Here is a 22,003-nt window from a genome sequence, read left to right as displayed (position 1 = left end):
AATATAAAGTTTCCCTTCCCCAAATCCTCCGACATACGCTTCGGATGCGACACGCACTTTTGACATCCCTGACGCGCATGCGCAAACCTTATGGATGCAGTCGGTACAAATACGCCGAATGTGTAGGGTATGTGAAGAGGGTGAGGGGTGAAAGGTGTCGCGATGTGGTTTTGCGGTGGTATAGTTGAGTATATCAGCACTTTATGCTTACGAAAAAAGGAGGAATTTCTCTTTTTGCATGAAAGCGTTGATGTGCATTCAATAACTGCTATTTAAAGCGCACGGCTTGTGAAAGTGCACCGATTTCTAAGTTATTAACATCGTTTTTAACCACTAAAGGTACGTTAAAAGAAATAAAATCGTATAATGGTTAAACAGTAAGTTCCTACTCTGGAGATCATGAAGAAGTCGTCTGCTATTATTTGTGAACCATTGCCGACGAGTGCGCAGTCGAGACGCTCGATATTGGAGCGGTATTGTTTATGTTTACTAGTTGACTGTAGCGTACTATTTACTTGTACGCAACAACTGGAATTGCTCTCACTTTTTAAAACGTAGAAAAGAGTTTGTCCACAATTTATTGAACAGACGCTTTTGTAGTGTCTTCGGTAAAAGATGAACCCTTGGTTTGTCACAGTGAAGATAACAGCTCCGTCCCTTTACGTGAAGGAGGGAAATTCAAATAAAGTTAATGTCAATGAATAAGGAAAGTTATGTTATTCACTTCTGTAGCTTCAGTTCAAGGTTTAACCTCGAAGCTGTCAAACAACTCGAATGCGCTGACTTGTAGACTCGTTGCTGAACAGTGATTTAATGCAGCTATAAAGGAATGAAAACACTAGACGCACTTTCAAAAGTGGTAATCAATCAGTAACAAGAAGCACCCACTCGTATCAGCAACACGTATATTGAGGGTCGTTAGGTTCAAACCAATATGCAATGAAAGAAGGAAGCGCAGAGTACAACATCAAAAAGTTTGACAAATGCGTTGAATGTTGATTCTTGAATCACTTTGCCGTGTTTTTTGTGGGGGAAACTCTCCTGTAATTACTTCTCATATATTTGTTGCCATAGTGCCCATGTAATTTTTAATTTTTCGTCATGAATTACGAGCAGTTAATTAAAAATTCTTGTTTTTGAAAAATTTGTTTGTATTGCCATGGGGTAATAGTAAATGGTACACGTGTGGAATATGACTGTTACTATTTCATAGCTGTTAATCTAGTTGTGTGTCCTTACTAGAGATTCAGATGGTATTATGTTACAAAAAATGCTTCTGCCTTTAAATTTTAAAAAAAGGTAGTTAAGGAAATTGTTTGTCCTTAACACAAATGTAATCTTTTTCTTTTCTCTTACAGCTGCAAATGTAAGGATTAATCAGTCACCAAGAATGACGTCTACATTTCATGTCCGGAGAATTGTTTGCATTTTTCTTGGTCTCTGCTTCATATATATTGGAGTACAGATTGCTAGAACACATTTTGGGTATACTTATATAGATGACAGTGACAGAGAGGCCAGACTGTAAGTAACTTTTCTTATAATGACTGTATTACCTGTGTATTACATGACTTTCACTTGAGAATATGTATTGTTGTTACAGGAAATATATATCCAGCATGATTCAAGCTTCTCCTGATGAGACATGGCGAAAACTTGCGTAAGTATGTATGTTGATGAAGCTGTTGTAATTTTATCCAGAAGAATTCACTACTCTCACGTTTGCAAGAAAGCCAACAGTTATTTTCGTCTTGTTAGTGGTCACTTTACAAAAGCAGTTGGTATATCTTAAACTTCAGTTACTTCTTAATCTATAGTGCAGTGATTTGAGCTGTATTCCTATAACTAAATATTCACTGCACATTGGATGTCTATAAGACAGAGGTCAGTGCTTGAGATTCTTAAATGAGGTTAACATTTTACTCTCACAGATCTGATATTTATTTATTTTAAATTCCATGAATCCATACTATGACAAATCACAAGGATGTTGAATGTGTCAGGTGGAACGAGTCACGTTTACATAATTATAGGGAAACAATAAGAAAATGTTCAGTAATAAAAATGTAACAACTAGGAGAATAAACTTAAAGGTTGAAGTATAGTTAATAAGGTATAGTAAAGTCAACATAACATAAATTACTGAGAGTAACTTAATCTAAAGAAAAAAGGATATTTATAGGTTACCATGTTAAACACGGAAGGCAAATTATGGCTGACACATTATAAACTGAAAGTCTCAGAACATAAATACAAATGGAAAATACAGATTCACAAAAACAGTCATTGATTAACCTGCATGTGCTCAAGAGGACAGTAGAATACCAATTTAGATTTAAGTGTAGGCAGAGCATTACTGTGGACTTTAATATCTGATGGAAGAGAATTGAAAACTTTTTTGGCAGAATAGTGATCACCTGTTTGTGTAAGACTGATATGTTTTAGATCTCTGTGTCAATCATTTCTAGACTGTATTGCCAACATGGTATGCACTATTAGATCTTAAAAGAGAATGGTTCTTACAGACAAAAATCGTCAAACAAAGTAAGTATTGAGATGTTGTGGTTAACGTTTTGAACTTACGGAACAGATAACTGCAATTTAATGACTACCTCTCATGATTCTAAATTCTCTCTTTTTGTGCAATAAAGATTTTTTGGGCCAAAGGCTGATTACCCCCAAAAAATTATACCATGTGACATGACAGAGTGAAAATTGCCAAAATAAGCAGCTTTGATACAATTCATTTCACCAACAGGGGTAATTACACAAAGAGCATAAGTTGACACACTGTGTCTTTTTTGATGTTCTAGAATATGCCCAGACCAATTTAACTTTGTAATCAATTAGAATGCCTGGAACTTAGAAGATTCAGAATGTAATATATTTAGATTTTCACAGTTAAGTGGATTACTTAATTTCCTTGTCGAGATGCATGAAATGGCATATGTTGAGCTTTTTAAGTACTTGCTGTTAAGCCATTAGACTTAAACCAGTATAAAATGTCAGAGCAAATTTGCACAGAGTGGGAGATTGTTGATTAAAGTAAGAAACACTTGAGGTCCCAAGGTGGACCTTGTGGCACTCCACACTTTAATGTAGTTCAGTTAGATGGAACAGGACAGCCATCGGTACCATTAAGAATCACATTCTGCTTTTTGCTGTGTAGATATGATTCAATGTGTAACAATAAGCCTTTGTAAGAGGATATTGTGATCTGCAGTGTCAGAGGCTTTTGACAAGCCACAGAATGTTTCAGTAGGTGGAATTTTGTTATTTATTGATTCAAGAATTTCATTTGTGAGGAAATAGCTTACCCTGTTGATCTTTTTTTTTTTTTTTTTTTAACCAAACTGGTTTTTTGTGAAGGCTGTTGTGAGTGTGTAAGTGGTCTACAGTTCTTTTATACTGATCCATCTTGATGTTGACTTCTTGATGGAAGATAAATCCACATGTAATGCCATTTATTTACATGTGCATAGTAATATAATCATTGCCTTGTTACTGGTCACTGTCTGATATAAGACTTAATGTTCAACCTCCTGTGCACAAAATATTAGTAGAAGGCCAAACACAGAAAAACCGGATTGCTAAGGAGGTAACCCATGCAAGAAATAAACTGAATTTAGAAACATTAAACTAAGTCCCTTGTAATAAGAGACCCTTTTCTGAAAGGGAGCTACAGACTAAGCATATAACTATTCTGAAGATTTGTAGGTCTTCATAAATGGGAGAAGGAAGGAAAGTAACAAAACGACTTAGGCCACCTGCCATGTGAATATTACTGAAAGCATGTAAGTCCTCAAAACATTGCAAACATTTTGAATGGATATTTTAACTGCAGTGCATAAAATGATAGCAAAACATTAGACATATGAAATGAGTATAGTGCCAAAAATCTCAAGCATGAATTTTGTTCTGAAGCAACTATGACAGAGCTTTTAAACATGATTAAAAAAAAATTAAAAAAAAATAATAAACTCCACCCGAAGAGGGCAAGAAGGCCCAAAGGTACTGACCGGCTACCTTGTCATCCTCAATCGAAAGGCATCACTGGACGTGGATAATAAAAATGAAAATCAAACACTCATCTGCCCTATATGGTGTTTCATTATCTCTCTCAAAAGTATATGGTTACATGTGTTCTGAATGCCACGATAGAGGAGTAATTTTCATTGAAAATAAATAATCATTAAGCAAGAAAACGGAAGTGAATTAAGAAACTGACAACCAGTATCGTTGATCTCGCTTTTTGCAAAAATCTATGATATAATATTAAAGGAGGCATGAGTGTAAGTCTTAGAACAAATTTATAATGCTTTTGAAATGTGATGTCATTTTTTAAGGAGATGGCATCTGGGATATTTTTGTTTGTATATTTCAGCTATAGATGACAGTAATATGTTCTGTTCATAACATATCATTTATTTCTTGTTGGTGGTAGCTTAGAATGTGTTTTTTGCTAGCCTGATAGAGTTCTAGTGGAGATGGTGATCAACTGAGGGTAACAGTATTTTGTATTGTGAAATGCATGTAATGTGAGGTCTAGGTTAGTTTGGAAGGTGGTAGTTTGATTGGGAATTGGAGAAACCAATGAATGTGACAGGTCAGTGTTCTTTTATTTATACCCCCCCCTTTCCCATGGACGTCCCATTAGTATGTCTCAGTTTATTTTGTTGATGTATCCTGGTTGTTAGTTATGTCAACCATTGGTCATTGCTTAAGGCTCGTACCTTTGCCAAGTTAATGACCATCAGTCCATAAACCAACTGGTTAACTAATCCTGGGTTTTTGACGGCATGAAGGTTATCTATACAGTGCAAAGGAGGAATCTGGAAATGAAACAGTCTTCAATACTGAAAATGCAAATAAGTATCTAATTCAAAACTATCTCTCTAAATTAATCCAAAGTAATGGGTGTGATATTTAATACCAGAAATAGTGGAAAAAAGTGAACAGCCCAAAGCTTTTATAAACTAATGTAGATAAGTATCAATCAAACAAGGTAAGTATTTGACACGAGGGAGAGTGATCATGCTGATACACTGTGTAAAACAGATAAGTCCACAGATTTTCCTGATCTACAACATTGCTACAGTTACTTGAGAAGTGCATATACTGGCTACACAAAAGGGAAAGAAGAGTTTAAAGCCACCCTCATTTTTATTACCTACCCCATTCCCATAAGTGATACAAAATGCATAAATTATACCTACAGATTTATTTATTCCTATTAAAGAATTCATCTCTGGTATAAAAGGAGTTGCCAGGGCAATATGATTTAAGTTTATTTTTGAAACTATTACTGCCGTCTGTCAGACATTTTATTTCATCTGGTAATTTATCGAAAAGTTTTACAGTGGCCTGTTTGACCCGTTTCTGTGCCAAAGATGGGTTAAGTAGAGGACAGTGTAAGTCTTTCTTTCTTCTGGTATTATAGTCACGAATGTCATTGTTGTTTTTAAACAGGTCCCTGTTGTTGAGAACGAATTTCATTACTGAATAAAAGGCTGTTGTAAGAATTCCTAACCTTTTAAACAGATGCCTACAAAACGTGCGACTATGAGCCCTGCACATTATTCTGACCACTTTCTGTTGAACAGTGAATACCTTTTGCCTAAGTGTTGAGTTACCCCAAAATATTATTCTGCTTGACATCAGAGTGAAAGTATGCAAAGAATGTTAGCTTACTAATTTCTATATCCTCAAAATGGGCAATTATTCTGATTGCAAAAGTTGCTGAACCTAGTCCCTTTAGGACATCCAAAATACGATTTTTTTCCAATTAAGATTCTCATCTATGTGTACACCCAAAAACTTGGTATGCTCTACCCTTGCTACTGACTTCTATTGATGTTTTATATTTATTGAAGGAACTGTACTCCTTGCAGCAGAAAATTGGATGTACTATTTTTTTCCCCCCCTCAAAGTTCAGAGCAATCCCATTTGCAGAAAACCAGTTAATAACTTTTCCAAAGACATTATTTGTATCATTTTCTATTGGAGTTTCTTTTACTGGATTAATAATGATGCTTGTGTTTCCAACAAACAGTGTCAGTCTAGCTTCTTGTTTCAGATAAGTAGGGAGGTCATTCACATATATTTGCAACAGAAGGGGAACCATGATCAAACCCTGTGGAACACCCAATGCAATTTCATCCAAAATAGATGAAGTTGCAAACTTCATAAATCACTTAAACCATATAAAGAAACATTTTGCTTCCTGTTCCATAGATACGACTTAAATCACTCATATGCCATTCCATTTACACAATAGAATTGTAGGTCTAGAGCCTAGCGCTGATACCTCTGGATCACAGGGCCCCAGGTTTGATTCCCGGCCAGGTTGAGGATTGGCTGCCCGGGGACTGGGTGTTTGTGTTGTCATCATCATTCCAGTCTCATTTCTGAAAGTGGCTAGATTGGACTGTGCACAGATTGGGAATGTGTACGGGCGTTGATGGCCGCGCAGTTGAGTGCCTCACAGACCAATCGACATCATCATCATCATCATTATTGTAATTTCTATAACATAATGTCATGGTTCACACAATCAGATGCTTTGGATAAGTCACAGAAAATTCCTATTGATGATGTTTTACTATTTAAAGTCTCCAGTATGTGGGCAGTGAAACGGTATATTGCTGTTTCAGTGGAACAGCATTTTTGAAATCCGAACTGTGATTTACCAAGTATCACATTACTTTTGAGATGGCTAACAACACTTGAGTGCAATACTTTCTTGACGATTGGCATGTGGTGTCCCCTTCTTTGTAGAGAGTCTTGAAAATGGCATATTTTAATCTGTCTGGGAAAATACCTTGAGTTATTGATGCATTACATATGTGACTCAGAACATCAGCTGTAACTGCACAACATTGTTTTAATATTTTGTTAGAGATGTCATCTACTCCAATAGAACATTTATTTTTCAAATATTTAACGATTGTCCTTAGATCTGTTGAATATGACGATGAGTGAATGAGTGCACAAATGAGTTTAAATTTATACTAGGTGTAGAGAAGAGTGCAAGAAAGCTATCTTAATGATCAATGAAAAGGAATATCAGAATCCAGTGTCATATTTATGTTTAATGTCGTTTACTGTCTATATTACTAATTTTTAGTCAAATCCGTCACATGTTATAATATCATTTGGAATTGATTTATTTTGATAATTTAATGTTGTAATGGTTTTAATCATCAGAGCTGGAGGCCAGGCATGTAGACATCCCTATCTGGAAGTAAACAATCCAGATATAATGAAATTCATCAAAGATCTTGGACCTATAAAGTGCTCAGATGAACAAGATTGGGTTGAGATGGATGGCAGTACTGCTCGTATAACAAGTACTGCACGCAAAAAGTATGGAGACATTGAGTGTGGATTTACAGGTATATAACATTTTATTTTAGTATGTTTATCAAACATGTAATTATTGTGTTTCTATTCACATTTATAACTTTTGCAAAGGGCTTTAACAGGAAAAATTAGTGGAGAATTTCACTTGCATATAAGACATTGTGTTCTTTTAATCATATCAAAAAAGATAGGGATGGGGGTGTGCAACCAGTCTAGTTGTACATTAACGGGCAGAAGCAGATGTTGCTGGAAACTTCTCTAAAGTATACTAACAGGAAATTATGTCAGGTGCTACTCACACTGGTATTTATGTGAGTTACTTTATCTTACACTACTCACCTGCTGTCTACCACTTCAGCCGGCCGAAGTGGCCGTGCGGTTAAAGGCGCTGCAGTCTGGAACCGCAAGACCGCTACGGTCGCAGGTTCGAATCCTGCCTCGGGCATGGATGTTTGTGATGTCCTTAGGTTAGTTAGGTCTAACTAGTTCTAAGTTCTAGGGGATTAATGACCTCAGCAGTTGAGTCCCATAGTGCTCAGAGCCATCTCCCACTTCATCCTAGTTACTTATGCAACTTAATTTCAGAGACCACTATCAGCTGTCTGTGTACTAGAAATGAACATTTGTGTTAGTCAGAATTTATGTCAATGTGTCCCAATGTTCTGATAAATTATAAAAGAAGTGACCACTGAGGTAATCTTTTACTATGTGTTTGAAAGTTTAAGGGGATTTCAATTTCCCCACCTGCTGTCTATTGACAACTTTTTAAAGGCTTTTTCACCAGAACATAAGACTCAATTCTCAACCCTAAGCATGATGTATAGTATGTGTAGAAATTATTTTTACTTTTAGTTTTGTGGTTGTGAACATCACAGTTCATATTAAATACCCTATTATCATCAACCACCATTCTGACTCATTAGTATAAAGATCCCAAGATTCCTGAAAAGGCTTCTTTAAGACATACAGTTATCAAGTTTACATAATACTCTAACTAAACACTTCTGTGTAATATTACAGGTTGACACACAGGAGATGGATGGTTTTTAATGAAATAATACTCAGCCAACTTTAAAATTAATGCATGCTTATTTACACAAAATCAAAGCTCATTATTTGCCATTTTAGTTAACAGAGTTATTTGTGAAAAATAATGTCGTCAAGGTGATGTCCATCATTTCGAATGCAGGAATCAAGTCTCTTTTCAAAATCCTCCATCACACCGACTAAAATCTCTGCAGGGATGGCAGCAATTTCTTGAATGATTGCATTCTCCAACTCATCCAAATTTAGTGGTTTGTGGTTATAGACACAATTCTTAAGGTACCCCCACAGAAAAAAGTCACATACTGACAAGTCGAGAGACCTGGGAGGTCAAGGAACATTGCCAAAACGTGAGATAATCCGGCCAGGAAACATGCGTCTAAGAACTGTCATTGAAGTGTTTGCGGTGTGTGATGCTGCCCCATCCTGCTGGAACCAAATGCGTTGTAAAGGGATTTGTCGTCTTCCTAGTTTTGGTTTCAAGAATGTTTCAAGCATATGAATGTAACGAACTGAATTAACAGTAACTGTGGCCACATTCTCTTAAAAAAAAAAAAAAAAAAAAAAAAAAAAAAGTCCAATAATGCCAACAGAGCCAAGAACACACCAGACTGTTGCTTTTTCTGAGTGTAGAGGACGCTGGTGGATAAGGTGAGGATGCTTTAGAGCCCAATAATAGGTTTTGCTTATTCACGGTCCCGTTTAAATGAAAATGAGTTTCATCACTCATCAATAAAATTTCATTTTCGTTCAATCCCAAAATCACTTGCATTCTGTAAGCGAAGTCTTCTCATACAGCAAAATCAGTTTCCTTAAGTTGTTGGACAATGAGCATTTTGTAGGGATGGAATTTTAATTATTTATGCAAAATTCATCTAATTGATTCACGATTGGTTTGTAACTCACTAACATGACATCTAGCTGACCGTCCTGGGCTTCTGACTGCGGCTTGCCTTACCTTTTCAACATTTTCTGGTGTCGTTACTCTGCATCTCGGGCCAGGATGCTTCTTATCCAGTATGTTTCCAGGTGATCTGAAGTTTTCCACCTATCTGAAGATTGTGTTACGGCTCCGAACAGCTCCATGTCGACCGACATTAAACCACACACGAAACAATCGCTGCATAGCAATAATAGACTCACTACTTTTCACGAAACTGCCGTAGACAAACACTCAACGTTGCAAGTCCCACTGCTCCATAGTGACTGAGTAAATGAAATGGCATCTTGTGTGGATCAGAACTATCCCCACCATGACCACCTCCCACCACCGCGCCCTCAGTACTACGCAGTTCAAAGCCGTCCGTCTCCCGTGTGTCACCCTGTACTTTTTGACAGTATTCAGTGAAAGTATGCAGGAAAATCTATCTTCATGTCAGTGCAATGAGAGGAATTACTAAGTGCAAAACAGGCAGAACTGAGCTTTTTGGTTAACTTATTCACTTGCTGTTGGTGCCACTTCATTTTACTATCAGTTTGGGTTTTGGATTTCTAGAAATTTCACACATGATCTCTACTTCTGGTACCAACTCCACATACTGACTGCCATGTGGTACCGAGTGGTGACCCTAGTGGTGTCATTTGGATGTATTACGGAGGGTCATGGTGTCTGCACACTGCTCTGCCAGCCATTGGCAGCTTCCCAGACTCTAGAGCCACTTCTTCTCACTCAAGTAGCTCCTCAGTTGGCATCACTAGGCTGAGTGCGCACTATTCTAGTCCTCCCACCATAGCAGTAACAGGAACTGAGCCCAGACCTTCTGCGTAGCAACCAGACACGCTGACTATGGAGGTAGACCTACTTCTGGTACACATATTTGTTTCGAACTGTAAGAATTCGGCAGTTGGCTCTGCACCAGCTATAAATGTGCTCCACTGTTCTTCTAGTTTTGCAAGGCGTAGATATCTTTGAACTCTTATTCATTAAGCTTGTGTCTTCAGCAAATGTCACAGTTTCTGAAGAAACCTCCAAAATATTTAATAATTTTTATTTCTTGTAGCTTGAGAAAAAGAGTGGACCAAGTATCAAACCTTGCAAGACAATATATTTAATGTTTGCCCATCCTGAATTTAGCTTTATCCCTGTGGTATGATTTGATGGTGGGACGCTGTTATCTGTTGTTAAGATGTGATTCCATCCTTGCAAGTGAAACACCTTCAACACCTTAGTTTAATTTCTGTGTTAAAATCTACTTATACTCAATCAAAGGTTTTGGCAAAGTTACAGAATTGTTTGGTTAAACAAGAACTGTGTTCATGAGATGATATAATGCTTTCTCTGTTCAGAATCATTTACAGAAGCTAAACATGAACAGTTGTTACAAGGTTAATTTCAGAAAAGTTGTCCAATAGTGTATTTCAAGCTGCCTTCTCAAAAATGTTTGAGAAAGTTGGGAGGAGAGAGATTATTTTATGATTAGATGTTACTACTTTTGTAAATGGCTGTTAATATCACACAAACACACACCAGTTTTTCAGAAAATACATGTTGTCAGTGCAACTGATTGTAAGATAACTCAATGGCGCACTATCATGTCAGCAGTAGATTTTAGTGCCTATGTTGAAAACAATCATATCTGTATGAGTTAATGTTTTTCCATGGCCTAATGATTTTTGATATTCCTCCAATAGTTGTGGCAAAAGTAACACCTGCTGATGGAATATGCAAGGCCTGTTTAAGTAAATCTAGTGATTCTGCTTTCAAAGTCCTCTCCCTCTTGCCTCTGCCTCTTCCTCTCTCTCTCCTTTCAGTTGCTGCAAGAAAGACTTCACTGAATTTATTGGCCATGGCCTGTGTTTTGAATTTAATATGTCTCTGAGTTGCCACAAGCTGTATCTCATCCGAACTGCTATCTTGTATGTTACAGATTTTTTTACAAAAGTTCAGCTCTTAAAGAGCTGTTCGATGCAGTTTTCTTTTAGGTCTTTGGCGTTTATTCCACATTTTGTTTCTATATAGCCAATCATCTAAATCTTCATTATCAATCTGAAGTTCACAATTAAGCGACCTGCAGAGGGTTCATCGAACTACCTTCAAGCTATTTCTCTACCATTCCACTCTTAAACAGCGGATGGGAAAAATGAACACTTAAATCTTTTCATGCAAGCTCTGATTTCTCTTATTTTATTATGATGATAATCCCCCGTACGTAGGTAGGTGCCAACAAAATGTTTCCACACTCTGAGGAGAAAGGTGGTGATTGAAATTCATGACAAGTTCCTGCTGCAACAAAACACACCTTTGCTTTATTTACTGCCACCATAATTTGCATGTCATATGTATAGCATGCTCTCCCCTATTTCACAAGAATATGAAACATGCTGCACTTCTTTGAACTTTCTCGATGTGCTCCATCTGTCCTATCTGACCCGGATCCCACAATGCGAAGCAGTACTACAGAAGAGAGCGAACAAGCATAGTGCAAGTAATTAGTAGACCTAATGCATTTTCTAAGTGTTCTGCCAATGAGTAGCAGTCCCTGGTTTGATTTCCTCACATCGTTTGCTATTTGATCATTTCAATATAAGTTATTCGTAACTGTAATCCCTAAGTGCAAATGAAATGACATAATTTCAGAGACTTTAATGATTTCATACGGATAAGATTTTATGTATAGACTGAAGCAGTGAGTGAAAATTTGTAACAACACTGGGAATCTAACCCAGGTCTCCTGCTTACTAGGCAGGTGCGTTAGCCATTAAGCCACCTTGGCACAGTGGTGCACACAACTGCATGGATTATCCTGGAACACTTCCCTCCTTGCTCCAAATTCTCTCTGCTGCCCCAGTCTACTTTAAATTCTCCCATAAAAAAGTGGACTCTAAGTACCGTATTTACTCGGATCTAAGCCGCACTTTTTTTCTGGTTTTTGTAATCCAAAAAAACCGCCTGCGGTTTAGAATCGAGTGCAAAGTAAACGGAAGTTATGAATAATGTTGGTAGGTGCTGCCACAACTAACTTCTGCCGTCAAATATATGTAGCGCTACACAGGCATGCTTAGCAGGCACAAAGATAAATACTGGCGCCATAACCTCTGCATCAGTAAATAAAATAAAAAATAAATAAATAAAAAAGGTGGAAGACGAGCTTTTTTCTCCGCCCCCAGTTTCGACCACTGCATTTTCATACATTATCCAATGAAGGAAATACGAATTTCGTATTGTTCATCTTCGAATGTAGCAGCATTTCAATGTACTACGAAAATCTGACTGGCAAGACTGTTTGGGATGTTTGTCAATATGGGAAACACTACGTTCTGAATTTTTTCCTACCTGTGAGAAGAGATGGTTGCTAATAGGAACTTTTATGAATTGTGAATCACATGCAGTATTCTCTTCACCATAAGAATAATATGAATATAAACATTTTGTCATGTATTCTTTCGTGTTTGCAGCTATCTTATTTAAATCCTGTCTGCCTAATAAACTACGAAACTAGAGTGAGACAACAGGAAATGCAGAAGAATATACATATCATGTCATGTTTATATTCATATTATTCTTATGCCTAATAGTGATACAGGCAATTGACTAGATTTTTAAATCTAAGATGACTTCTAATTTTGGTGCAGAATGTAATATACTAAAAGAGGCATCTGCAAAGATTTGCAAACGGAGAAAATTTTTCGCTAAACTCTCGTTCAGAACATCTTCTATCATACACAGTCTATTATTTGATTCTTGTTGATCATTATCAAAGAAAGCAGCAATGTGAGTAACAACAAATAGCAGTCTCTTGCCATTGTTTCGCTAATGAGATGATTCCTCTCCTTTTTGTTTTTTTTTTAAATTGCAAGCGGCGGTAGCGCGCACAAAAGCAAGCCATGCCGCGGGCGGCGACAGGCCGTAAACACTCATTATCAGAAAGCGACAAACAGTGCATGGCACAATACAGTAATGCAGTTTCAGCTTAGAGTGATGTAAACACCTATAACAAAGAGAACGGCTCTTACCAGATCAAAGAAAAATAAGCAATCAATTCAAACCAGACGGAGCACGTGAAAAAGGAAGGATACCCATATAAATACGGATGGAGCGCCTGATGCATAGCAATGGCTGCCTGGTAAAGCTTAACTGCTAAGCTTACGACTCGAACCAAACTACTGTAGCTGTATCGTCATTCATTCGACCTAAATTATGTCTCATATTATAATGGACCAACTTTGTTTCGATTTGGAGGTGGTGCGGCCTAAAACTTTTCTCTCGCCTTGAATTTCAAGTCTTAAATTTCTGGTGCAGCTTAGATTCGGGAAAATTTTTTTTCCTTGATTTAGATTCTCATTTTTCAGGTGTGGCTTAGATTCAAATGTGGCTTAGATTCGAGTAAATACGGTACTTAGTTGAATTTACAGTCTTTAGATTTGTGTGTTTTATTCCTTAACCAAAATTTAGTGTATTCCTTTTAGTACTTGTGTGGATGACTTCACACTTTCCACAATTTTGAGCCAATTTCTACTTTTTGCTTCATACAAATGCCTTGTTTAAATTGTTTTGCAAATTGTTTTGATCATCTGTTGACTTTATAAGATGGTAGATGACAGCATCATATGCAAACATCTAATACGGCTGCTCAGATTGTCTCCTAAATCATTGACATAGATCAGGAACAGGAGAGGACCTCTTCCTTGGGGAGTACCAGATATTGCTTCTGTTTTACTCGATGACTTTCCATCAGTTACTGCAAACAGTGACCTTTCCGACAGGAAGTCACGGATCCAGTCACATGACCAATATGATACACCAAAGGCATGCAATTTGATTAAATGTAAAATTGCTGAGCCTTGCATATGAATCAAGAATACTAATTACTTGAGACTTACTTTTCAGGAATTTTGCATTAATGCAAAGAATCCCTCCTTTTACCAGAAGGGTAAGATAAAGATCTCTTTTAAACTCTCTGATTACTATTGCTTGTGTTTTGTTTGTGTGTTCTGGACCTCCTTGGGTCAACACAGTGTTAGTCATCTAGTCTGAAGCTAGAAGAGTTGTACCACGTCTTAGAAATCTTGTCCAACTTGGCGGGCTGGACTACAGTTCATATACATTTATATCTGTTCTCTGTAAACCACTCTGAAGAACATGGCAGAGGCACCATGCCATTGTAGCAGTTATTAGGGTTCCTACCCTTCCATTCACATAAGGAGTGCAGGAAGAATGATTGTTTAAAGGCTTCTGTGCATGTTGTAATTAGTTGAATCTTATACTCATGATCTCTAAGTGAGTAATATTTTGGAGGTTGTAATATATTCCTAGACTTATCATTTAAAGCTGGTTCTCGAAACTTTGTAAGTAGGCTTGTTGGGATAGTTTGTGTCTATTTTCAGGAGTCTGCCAGTTCCGGTTCTTCAGCATCTCTATAAGTCTCCCATGGGTCAAACAAACCTTTGATCATTCATGCTGTCCTTCACTGTACTCGTTCAGTATCCTCTGTGAGTCCTATTTGGTAAGAGTCCCACACACTTGAGCAATAGTCTACAATGGCACTTACTTACTTACTCACTGGTCATACCGGACTCTAGAGTCCATTACTGCAGCAACGTATTTTCGCCATCTGTCCCTGTCTTGGGCTATTTCCTTCCATTCACTTTCAATACCTAGGCTCCTCAAATAGGCCTTCACATTGTCCTCCCATCTACGCCTCGGTCTCCCCACAGGTCGTTTTCCCTCTAGGTGCCTGCCCTACCAGTACTCTGCGCGCTGCCCTGCCCTCATCCATTCGAGCTACGTGACTCGCCCATCGCAGCCTACGTGATTTAATGATACTGATTATGTCAGGGCTTGAATAGAGTTTGTGAACCTCTTCGTTATGCAGTTTTCGCCACTCTCCGCTAATGTCATCCCTTTTTGCTCCGAAAATTTTCCTCAAAATTTTGTTTTCAAATACTCGAAACAGCTTTTCATTTTGCACAATGAGAGACCAAGTCTCACACCCATACAGCATAACTGGTAGAATAATAGTTTTGTATATTCTAATCTTTAAATTCCTAGACAATATCTGTGATGAAAGTAATCTAGTAAGTGACAAGTAGCATGCATTTCCCGCCCGTAATCTCTTCTTCAGTTCAGATTCAATCTCGTTTCTCGAAGTGTTGTTCACGCCTAGATACTTAAATGTGTTCACTTTTTCAAACTGCATGTCTCCAACTCTTAACATTTCCTGATCTACTGCTGTTGGCATTCTAGTAGTAACCAGGTATTTAGTTTTGTCTTCACTTATCCTTAGACCTACATCTTCACTAGCCTTGATTAACGCATTCGCATTTGCTGTTACAGATTCTTTCCTATCGCTAATGATGTTTAGATCATCTGCATACCCTAATATCTTAATATTTCAATCTAACTCCAAACCCTCTGAATTATCTGCTGCCATTTGTACAATATATTCTAGGACCAAGTTAAAAAGTAGTGGAGACAGGGCATCTCCCTGCTTAAGTCCGTTCTTTATTACAAATTCTTCTGACTCTAATTTCCCCATGCGTACTTTACCTTTTGTGTTTTTCAAACTCGCTTCTATAAGTCTAACATACTTCTTTGGTATTCCAAGTTCCAAAAGAATTCTGTACAATTTTGATTGCAATACTGAACCATATGCTTTTATAAAATGTATGAAAAGATTATGAACTGGTTTATTGTATTCCCATTTCTTTTCCCAAATTTGACGCAGGGTGAATATTTGGTCTATAGTTGATCTGTTCCTCCGAAAGCCGGCTTGGTAATCCCCCCCACAATTTCATCTGCATATGGTGTAAGCCTGCTTAGCAGAATATTCAAGAAAATTTTGGAACATACTGGTAATACTGATAATAATCCCTCTATAATTACTACAATCCATTTTGTCGCCCTTCTTAAAAATTGGGATCAGAATCGACTCCTGCCACTCTTCAGGTATCATCTCTGAGTTCCATACTTTAGTTATCACTTTGTGAACTACTTCCACCAATTTCTGTCCCCCATTTTTAACTAATTCTGCAGTTATGCAATCTGATAATGGTGCTTTATGGTTTTTCAATTTGTTGATTGCATCTCTTGCTTCCTTTAACATTGGCTCACGTATCTGGGGTTCTGCTGTATGTATTTCGTATGCCTGCTCATTTCCTGCTTCCTGGTGTACATTTAATAGATGCTCAAAATACGCCCTCCATTTACTTAATATAGCACTGGGGTCTGTCAGTATTCCCCCAGCATCCCCTCGAAGTGCATTTGTCCTAGCCCTGAAGCCCTTTCTATACCCATTTATGTCTAGGTAAAGTTCCGTAATGTTTTTTTGTTTTACTGTTTGTTTCCATTTTTGTAATTTGATTGTTCAAATAATCCCTCTTCTTTGCCCGTAGCCTACGACCAACTTCCCTTCTCAAGTTCAAGAACTCCTCTCGTTTTCTGTCTCCCATTCTATCCTAATCTAATTGCGCTTTTCTCCTTTCCTCTACCAATTTCTTGCATTCCTCATCAAACCACTGTTTCCTCCTGTTCTTAATTGTACCTATTGTGACCTTCGCTGCCTCTTTGATATTATTCCTCACAGTGATCCACTGTTTATTTACATCCTCGTCTTGATCTTCGTGTGTCCTGAGAGCATCAAACCTATTTGAAATTTCTATCATGTACCTTCTTCTAAAGTTTTCAACATTTAGCTTGTCAGTGTCGAAACTATTAAGTTCTGCTTTGTGATACCTCGATGTTGCTGAAGATAGCCATTGGTGAACTTTGGCAATTACAAGAAAATGATCAGAATCGCAGTCTGCTCCCCTGAAAGTCCTAACATTTTCTATACTAGTGTGCCACCTCCGATCTACAAGAACATGATCAATTTGGTTTCGGGTGTGTCCATCTGGAGTGACCCAAGTTGCTTTATGAATGACCTTCCTTTTGAAATATGTGCTCTCAACAATCATGTCTTTTGAAACAGCAAAATTAACCACTCTTGTGCCATTATCATTCGAAATGTTATGCACACTTTCCTTCCCAATTGCAGGCTGGAATGCTTCCTCCTTCCCTATCTTCGCATTAAAATCACCTATGATTAATTTTGTATCATACGGGGAGAACTCATCCCACAGTTGATCTAGTTCTTCATGAAAGCCGTCTTTAACAACCTCTTCAGTGTCCTCAGTTGGTGCATGTACATTAACTACTACTAGTCTATTCCACCTGCCGGACGACACTATAACTGATAGTCGGTCACTAATGAACCTTACATCTCTTATTGTGTGAAGCACTTTTTTTTGTACTGCGAAACCTGTTCTGAAACTGTGAGCTTTCCGCACCTCCATAAAAAATGTATAGTTACCCCTCCTTATGCTACCCTCCCCCTACCACCGAGTTTCTTGAATACCTGTAATGTCTACATTGTATCTATCTAATTCGTCTAATAATGTCTGGAATGTTCCTGGCCTGTTCAAACTTTTAATGTTCCATGTTCCCAACCTGAAAGTTCCTTTTGGCCTGAATCTCTTCGAAGTAGGTTCCGCCTGGAGATCCGAATGGGAACCTAGTTTACCTCTGGAATATTTTACTTCAAAGGGACCCATGCACATTAATGTTACTGATTCTTGATGAATAGATTTGATAGTAAGAGAATAAGAAATAGGGATGGTTCATCACGCCATCGCCTGCATTCTACAGTGGCACACATGAGTAATTTGGAAGCAATCTCCTTTGTAGACTAATTGCATTTCCCCATTATTCCACCAATATACCAAAGTCTATATATATACTAAGATGGTATCTGTTCTTTCGGACATACCATCTTAGTGTATATATAGTTAAGGCTCACTGGCCACTTGACCATCTTCTTCTTCTGTGCGAATGCACAAACAGTGCCCGAACTCTTACGGGAATCGGCAGTCTGCCGCGAGTAATGAGTATAATGGGGGGGGGGGGGGGCACTACAAATGTAGTGCGGGACAATACGTTGAGAATGTGGGTTTCGCAGGAGGCACGCCAGAGATAAATCCCTGCAGTCGTGCTATCCTCTGTGTCCTCGGTGGCTCAGATGGATAGAGCGTCTGCCATGTAAGCAGGAGATCCCGGGTTCGAGACCCACTCGGGGCACACATTTTCATATGTCCCCGTTGACGTATGTCAATGCCTGTAAGCAGCTAACGGTGTTCATTTCATTGTAATTTCATACCAAAGTCTACCACCTGCTTTAAATGTGACTGAGCTTATGTGATTATTCCATTTCGTATCCCTACAAAGTGTTACTTCCAGGTATTTGAATGAGTTGGCCGAGTCCAACTGTGATTCATTGATATTATAGTCACAGGATTTTCGTTTTGTGAAGTGCAGAATTGTACATTTCTGAACATTTCAAACAAATTACCCATCTTTGCATCACTTTATAAAATTTCAAAGATCAGACTAAATATTTATGCAGCTTCTTCGAGACAGTACTTCATTACAGGTAACTCCATCGCCTGCAAACAGTCTGAGGTTACTATTAACATTGTCCGCATGGTCATTAATATCATGAACAGCAAGGGTCCCAACACACTTCCCTGGGCCTCACCCGTAGTTACTTCTGCATATGATGATGACCCTCCATCTGAGATAACTTTCCGAATCCTCCCTACCAATACATCCCCAATCTAGTCACAATTTTTGCTTGATACTTAATTTGATCATACTTTTGACAGTAAACACAGTTATGTTACAGAGTCAAATGCTTTTCGGAAATCAAGAAATACTGCATCTACCTGACTTGCCTTGATCCAGATCTTTCCTTATGTCATTAGAGAAAAGTGTGAGTTGGGTTTTGCATGGTTGATGTTTGTGCAATCCTTGCTGATTGGAGTGGAGGAGGTCATTCTATTTGAGATGTCTCATTTTGTTTGAGTTCAGAAAAAGTTCTAAGATTCTACAACAAATCAGTATCAAAGTTCTCTCCTTTTTCGCTATCACGCTCTCACCCCCCACCACCCACCCCTGTGCATCTCCCTCCATCTAACCTCCCGGCTGCACCCAACTTCCCTACTCTCTTTACACCTTGTCCATCTATGCTCCCACAAGCAGCACTTTACTGTCCCCACCCCTACCCCACCATCCCTCCCCTTCCCCACCATCCCTCCCCTTCCCTGCCGCAGCCTCCTCCTTAGCCTCACCACCTGAAGTCTTCCCCCATCACGCACTTCTGCTCGCAGTGTGGCCTGAGCAGCCAGAGAGACTGGTGTGTGAGTTGCATTTGTGTGAGTGTCTGTGTGTATATTGTCTATCTCTGACGAAGGCCTTTTTGTCCAAAAGCTCACTTTCTGCCATTCTTTTTGTTGTGCCAATGTGCGACTGAACATCTCCGGCATGTAGCGAGTAGCAACTACGCGTTTCATAATATTCCTTCAAATCAGTATCAAGGATATTGGATTGTAGTTTTGTGGATCACTTCTGCTACCCTTCTTGTAGCTGGGAATGGCTTGTGCTTGCTTCCAACTACTGGGCACAGTTTTTTTGTTCAAGGTATCTGGGCACACTTTTTTGTTCACGGTATCTATGCTAGAGTATAGTTAGAAAAGAGGCAGTCCATTGGGCCCTGGAGCTTTGTTCAATTTTAACAGTTTCAGCTGTTTCTCAACACCACTAATACTTATTTCACTAAGTGCTTCAGTGGCACGAGGAGTAAGTTGGAGCAGCTCTCCTGGGTTTTCCTTTGTGAAGAAATATTTGAAAACTGAGATAAGAATTTCAGCATTGGTTTCCTGTTTTAGCTTTTGCTTTGGTGCACTTAATTTCAGTTCCTGTCTTATTTGCTAGGGACTGGATACTAACTTTGGTGCTATTAACAGCCTTTATAGATGATCAGAATTTATTTGGGTTTTGTGAAAGATCATTCGACAGTATTCTGCTAGGGTAGTCATTGAAGGATTCACACATTGCTCTCTTGACAACCAAACACATTTAATCAGCTTCTCTCTATCCATATTCCTATGCTTTGTTTTACACCTGTTATGTAGTAATGTCCATATGTTTAATGTTGTAACCGTGACCAGAATGGTTGTGGGGTTGCCGAGAACGCAGCATGGCGGGACTAAACGGGGGCGGCCCGCGAGCAAACAAACGAATGGTAAAGGACGGACACAGGTGACCGAGCAAGACCTTACAAACAACAACATGCAAGAAGCAACAGGATCACAAGCGACAATCTAACAAATCCACAATGTTCACTCATACACAGAAACAAAGTAACGTTATACACGGGCCAGGAATGTGCGCAGCCATGGCTTATGGTGCGACGGCTGCAGAGACCTCTAGTGCTAATTGAGGTCTACATCTACATACATATTCCGCAATCCACCATACGGTGCATGGCGGAGGGTACCTCGTACCACAACTAGCATCTTCTCTCCCTGTTCCACTCCCAAACAGAATGAGGGAAAAATGACCGCCTATATGCCTCTGTATGAGCCCTAGTCTCTCTTATCTTAACTTGGTGGTCTTTCCACGAAATGTAAGTTGGCGGCAGTAAAATTGTACTGCAGTCAGTCTCAAATGCTGGTTCTCTAAATTTCCTCAGTAGCGATTCACGAAAAGAACGTCTCCTTTCCTCTAGAGACTCCCACCCGAGTTCCTGAATCATTTCCGTAACACTTGCATGATGATCAAACCTACCAGTAACAAATCTAGCAGCCCGCTTCTGAATTGCTTCTATGTCCTCCCTCAATCTGACCTAATAGGGATCCCCAAAGGATCGAGCAGTACTCAAGAATAGGTCGTATTAGTGTTTTATAAGCGGTCTCCTTTACAGATGAACCACACCTTCCCAAAATTCTACCAATGAACCGAAGACGACTATCTGCCTTCTCCACAACTGCCATTACATGCTTGTCCCACTTCATATTGCTCTGCAGTGTTATGCCCAAGTATTTAATCGACGTGACTGTGTCAAGCGCTACACTACTAATGGAGTATTCAAACATTACAGGATTCTTTTTCCTATTGATCTGCATTAATTTACATTTATCTATATTTAGAGTTAGCTGCCATTCTTTACACCAATCACAAATCCTGTCCAAGTCATCTTGTATCCTCCTACAGTCACTCAACGACGACACCTTCCAGTACACCACAGCATCATCAGCAAACAGCCACACATTGCTATCCCCACTATCCAAAAGATCATTTATGTAGATAGAAAACAACAGCGGACCTACCACACTTCCCTGGGGCACTCCAGATGATACCCTCACCTCCTATGAACACTCACCATCGAGGTCAACGTACTGGGTTCTATTACTTAAGAAGTCTTCCAGCCACTCACATATTTGGGAACCAATCCCATATGCTTGTACCTTAGTTAGGAGTCTGCAGTGGGGCACCGAGTCAAACGCTTTCCGGAAGTCAAGGAATATGGCACCCGTCTGATACCCTTCATCCATGGTTCGCAAGATATAATGTGAAAAAAGGGCGAGTTGCGTTTCGTAGGAGAGATGCTTTCTAAAGCCATACTGATGCATGGACAGCAACTTCTCTGTCTCAAGGAAATTCATTATATTCGAACTGAGAATATGTTCGAGGATCCTGCAACAAACCGATGTTAAGGATATTGGTCTGTAATTTTGAGGATCTGTCCTTCTACCCTTCTTATAGACAGGCGTCACCTGCTCTTTT

At 38.8% G+C, this 22,003-nt stretch overlaps 1 protein-coding gene across 2 annotated transcripts in view; it reads left to right on the top strand.

Annotated features, from left to right (window-relative positions):
• The window catches only part of LOC124595389, a 304,713-nt gene that overhangs the window by 118,104 nt on the left and 164,606 nt on the right, over positions 1–22,003 (top strand). Inside the window, exons 1-4 of one of the 2 annotated variants that reach the window (XM_047134112.1) lie at positions 136–339; positions 1,359–1,524; positions 1,604–1,660; positions 7,207–7,394. In XM_047134112.1, the coding sequence (XP_046990068.1) occupies positions 1,391–1,524; positions 1,604–1,660; positions 7,207–7,394 (379 nt within the window). In that variant the 5' untranslated portion in view covers positions 136–339; positions 1,359–1,390. Of the gene's footprint in view, positions 1–135; positions 340–1,358; positions 1,525–1,603; positions 1,661–7,206; positions 7,395–22,003 lie in introns of those variants that run through there. The other variant, XM_047134110.1, reaches the window with a different exon arrangement.

Source organism: Schistocerca americana, chromosome 2 (genome assembly GCF_021461395.2).
Source record: "Schistocerca americana isolate TAMUIC-IGC-003095 chromosome 2, iqSchAmer2.1, whole genome shotgun sequence".
NCBI classification, from domain to species: Eukaryota; Metazoa; Arthropoda; class Insecta; order Orthoptera; family Acrididae; genus Schistocerca; species Schistocerca americana.
Note: the sequence above shows the minus strand (reverse complement) of the source record. Positions and strands in the feature narration are given on the sequence as shown.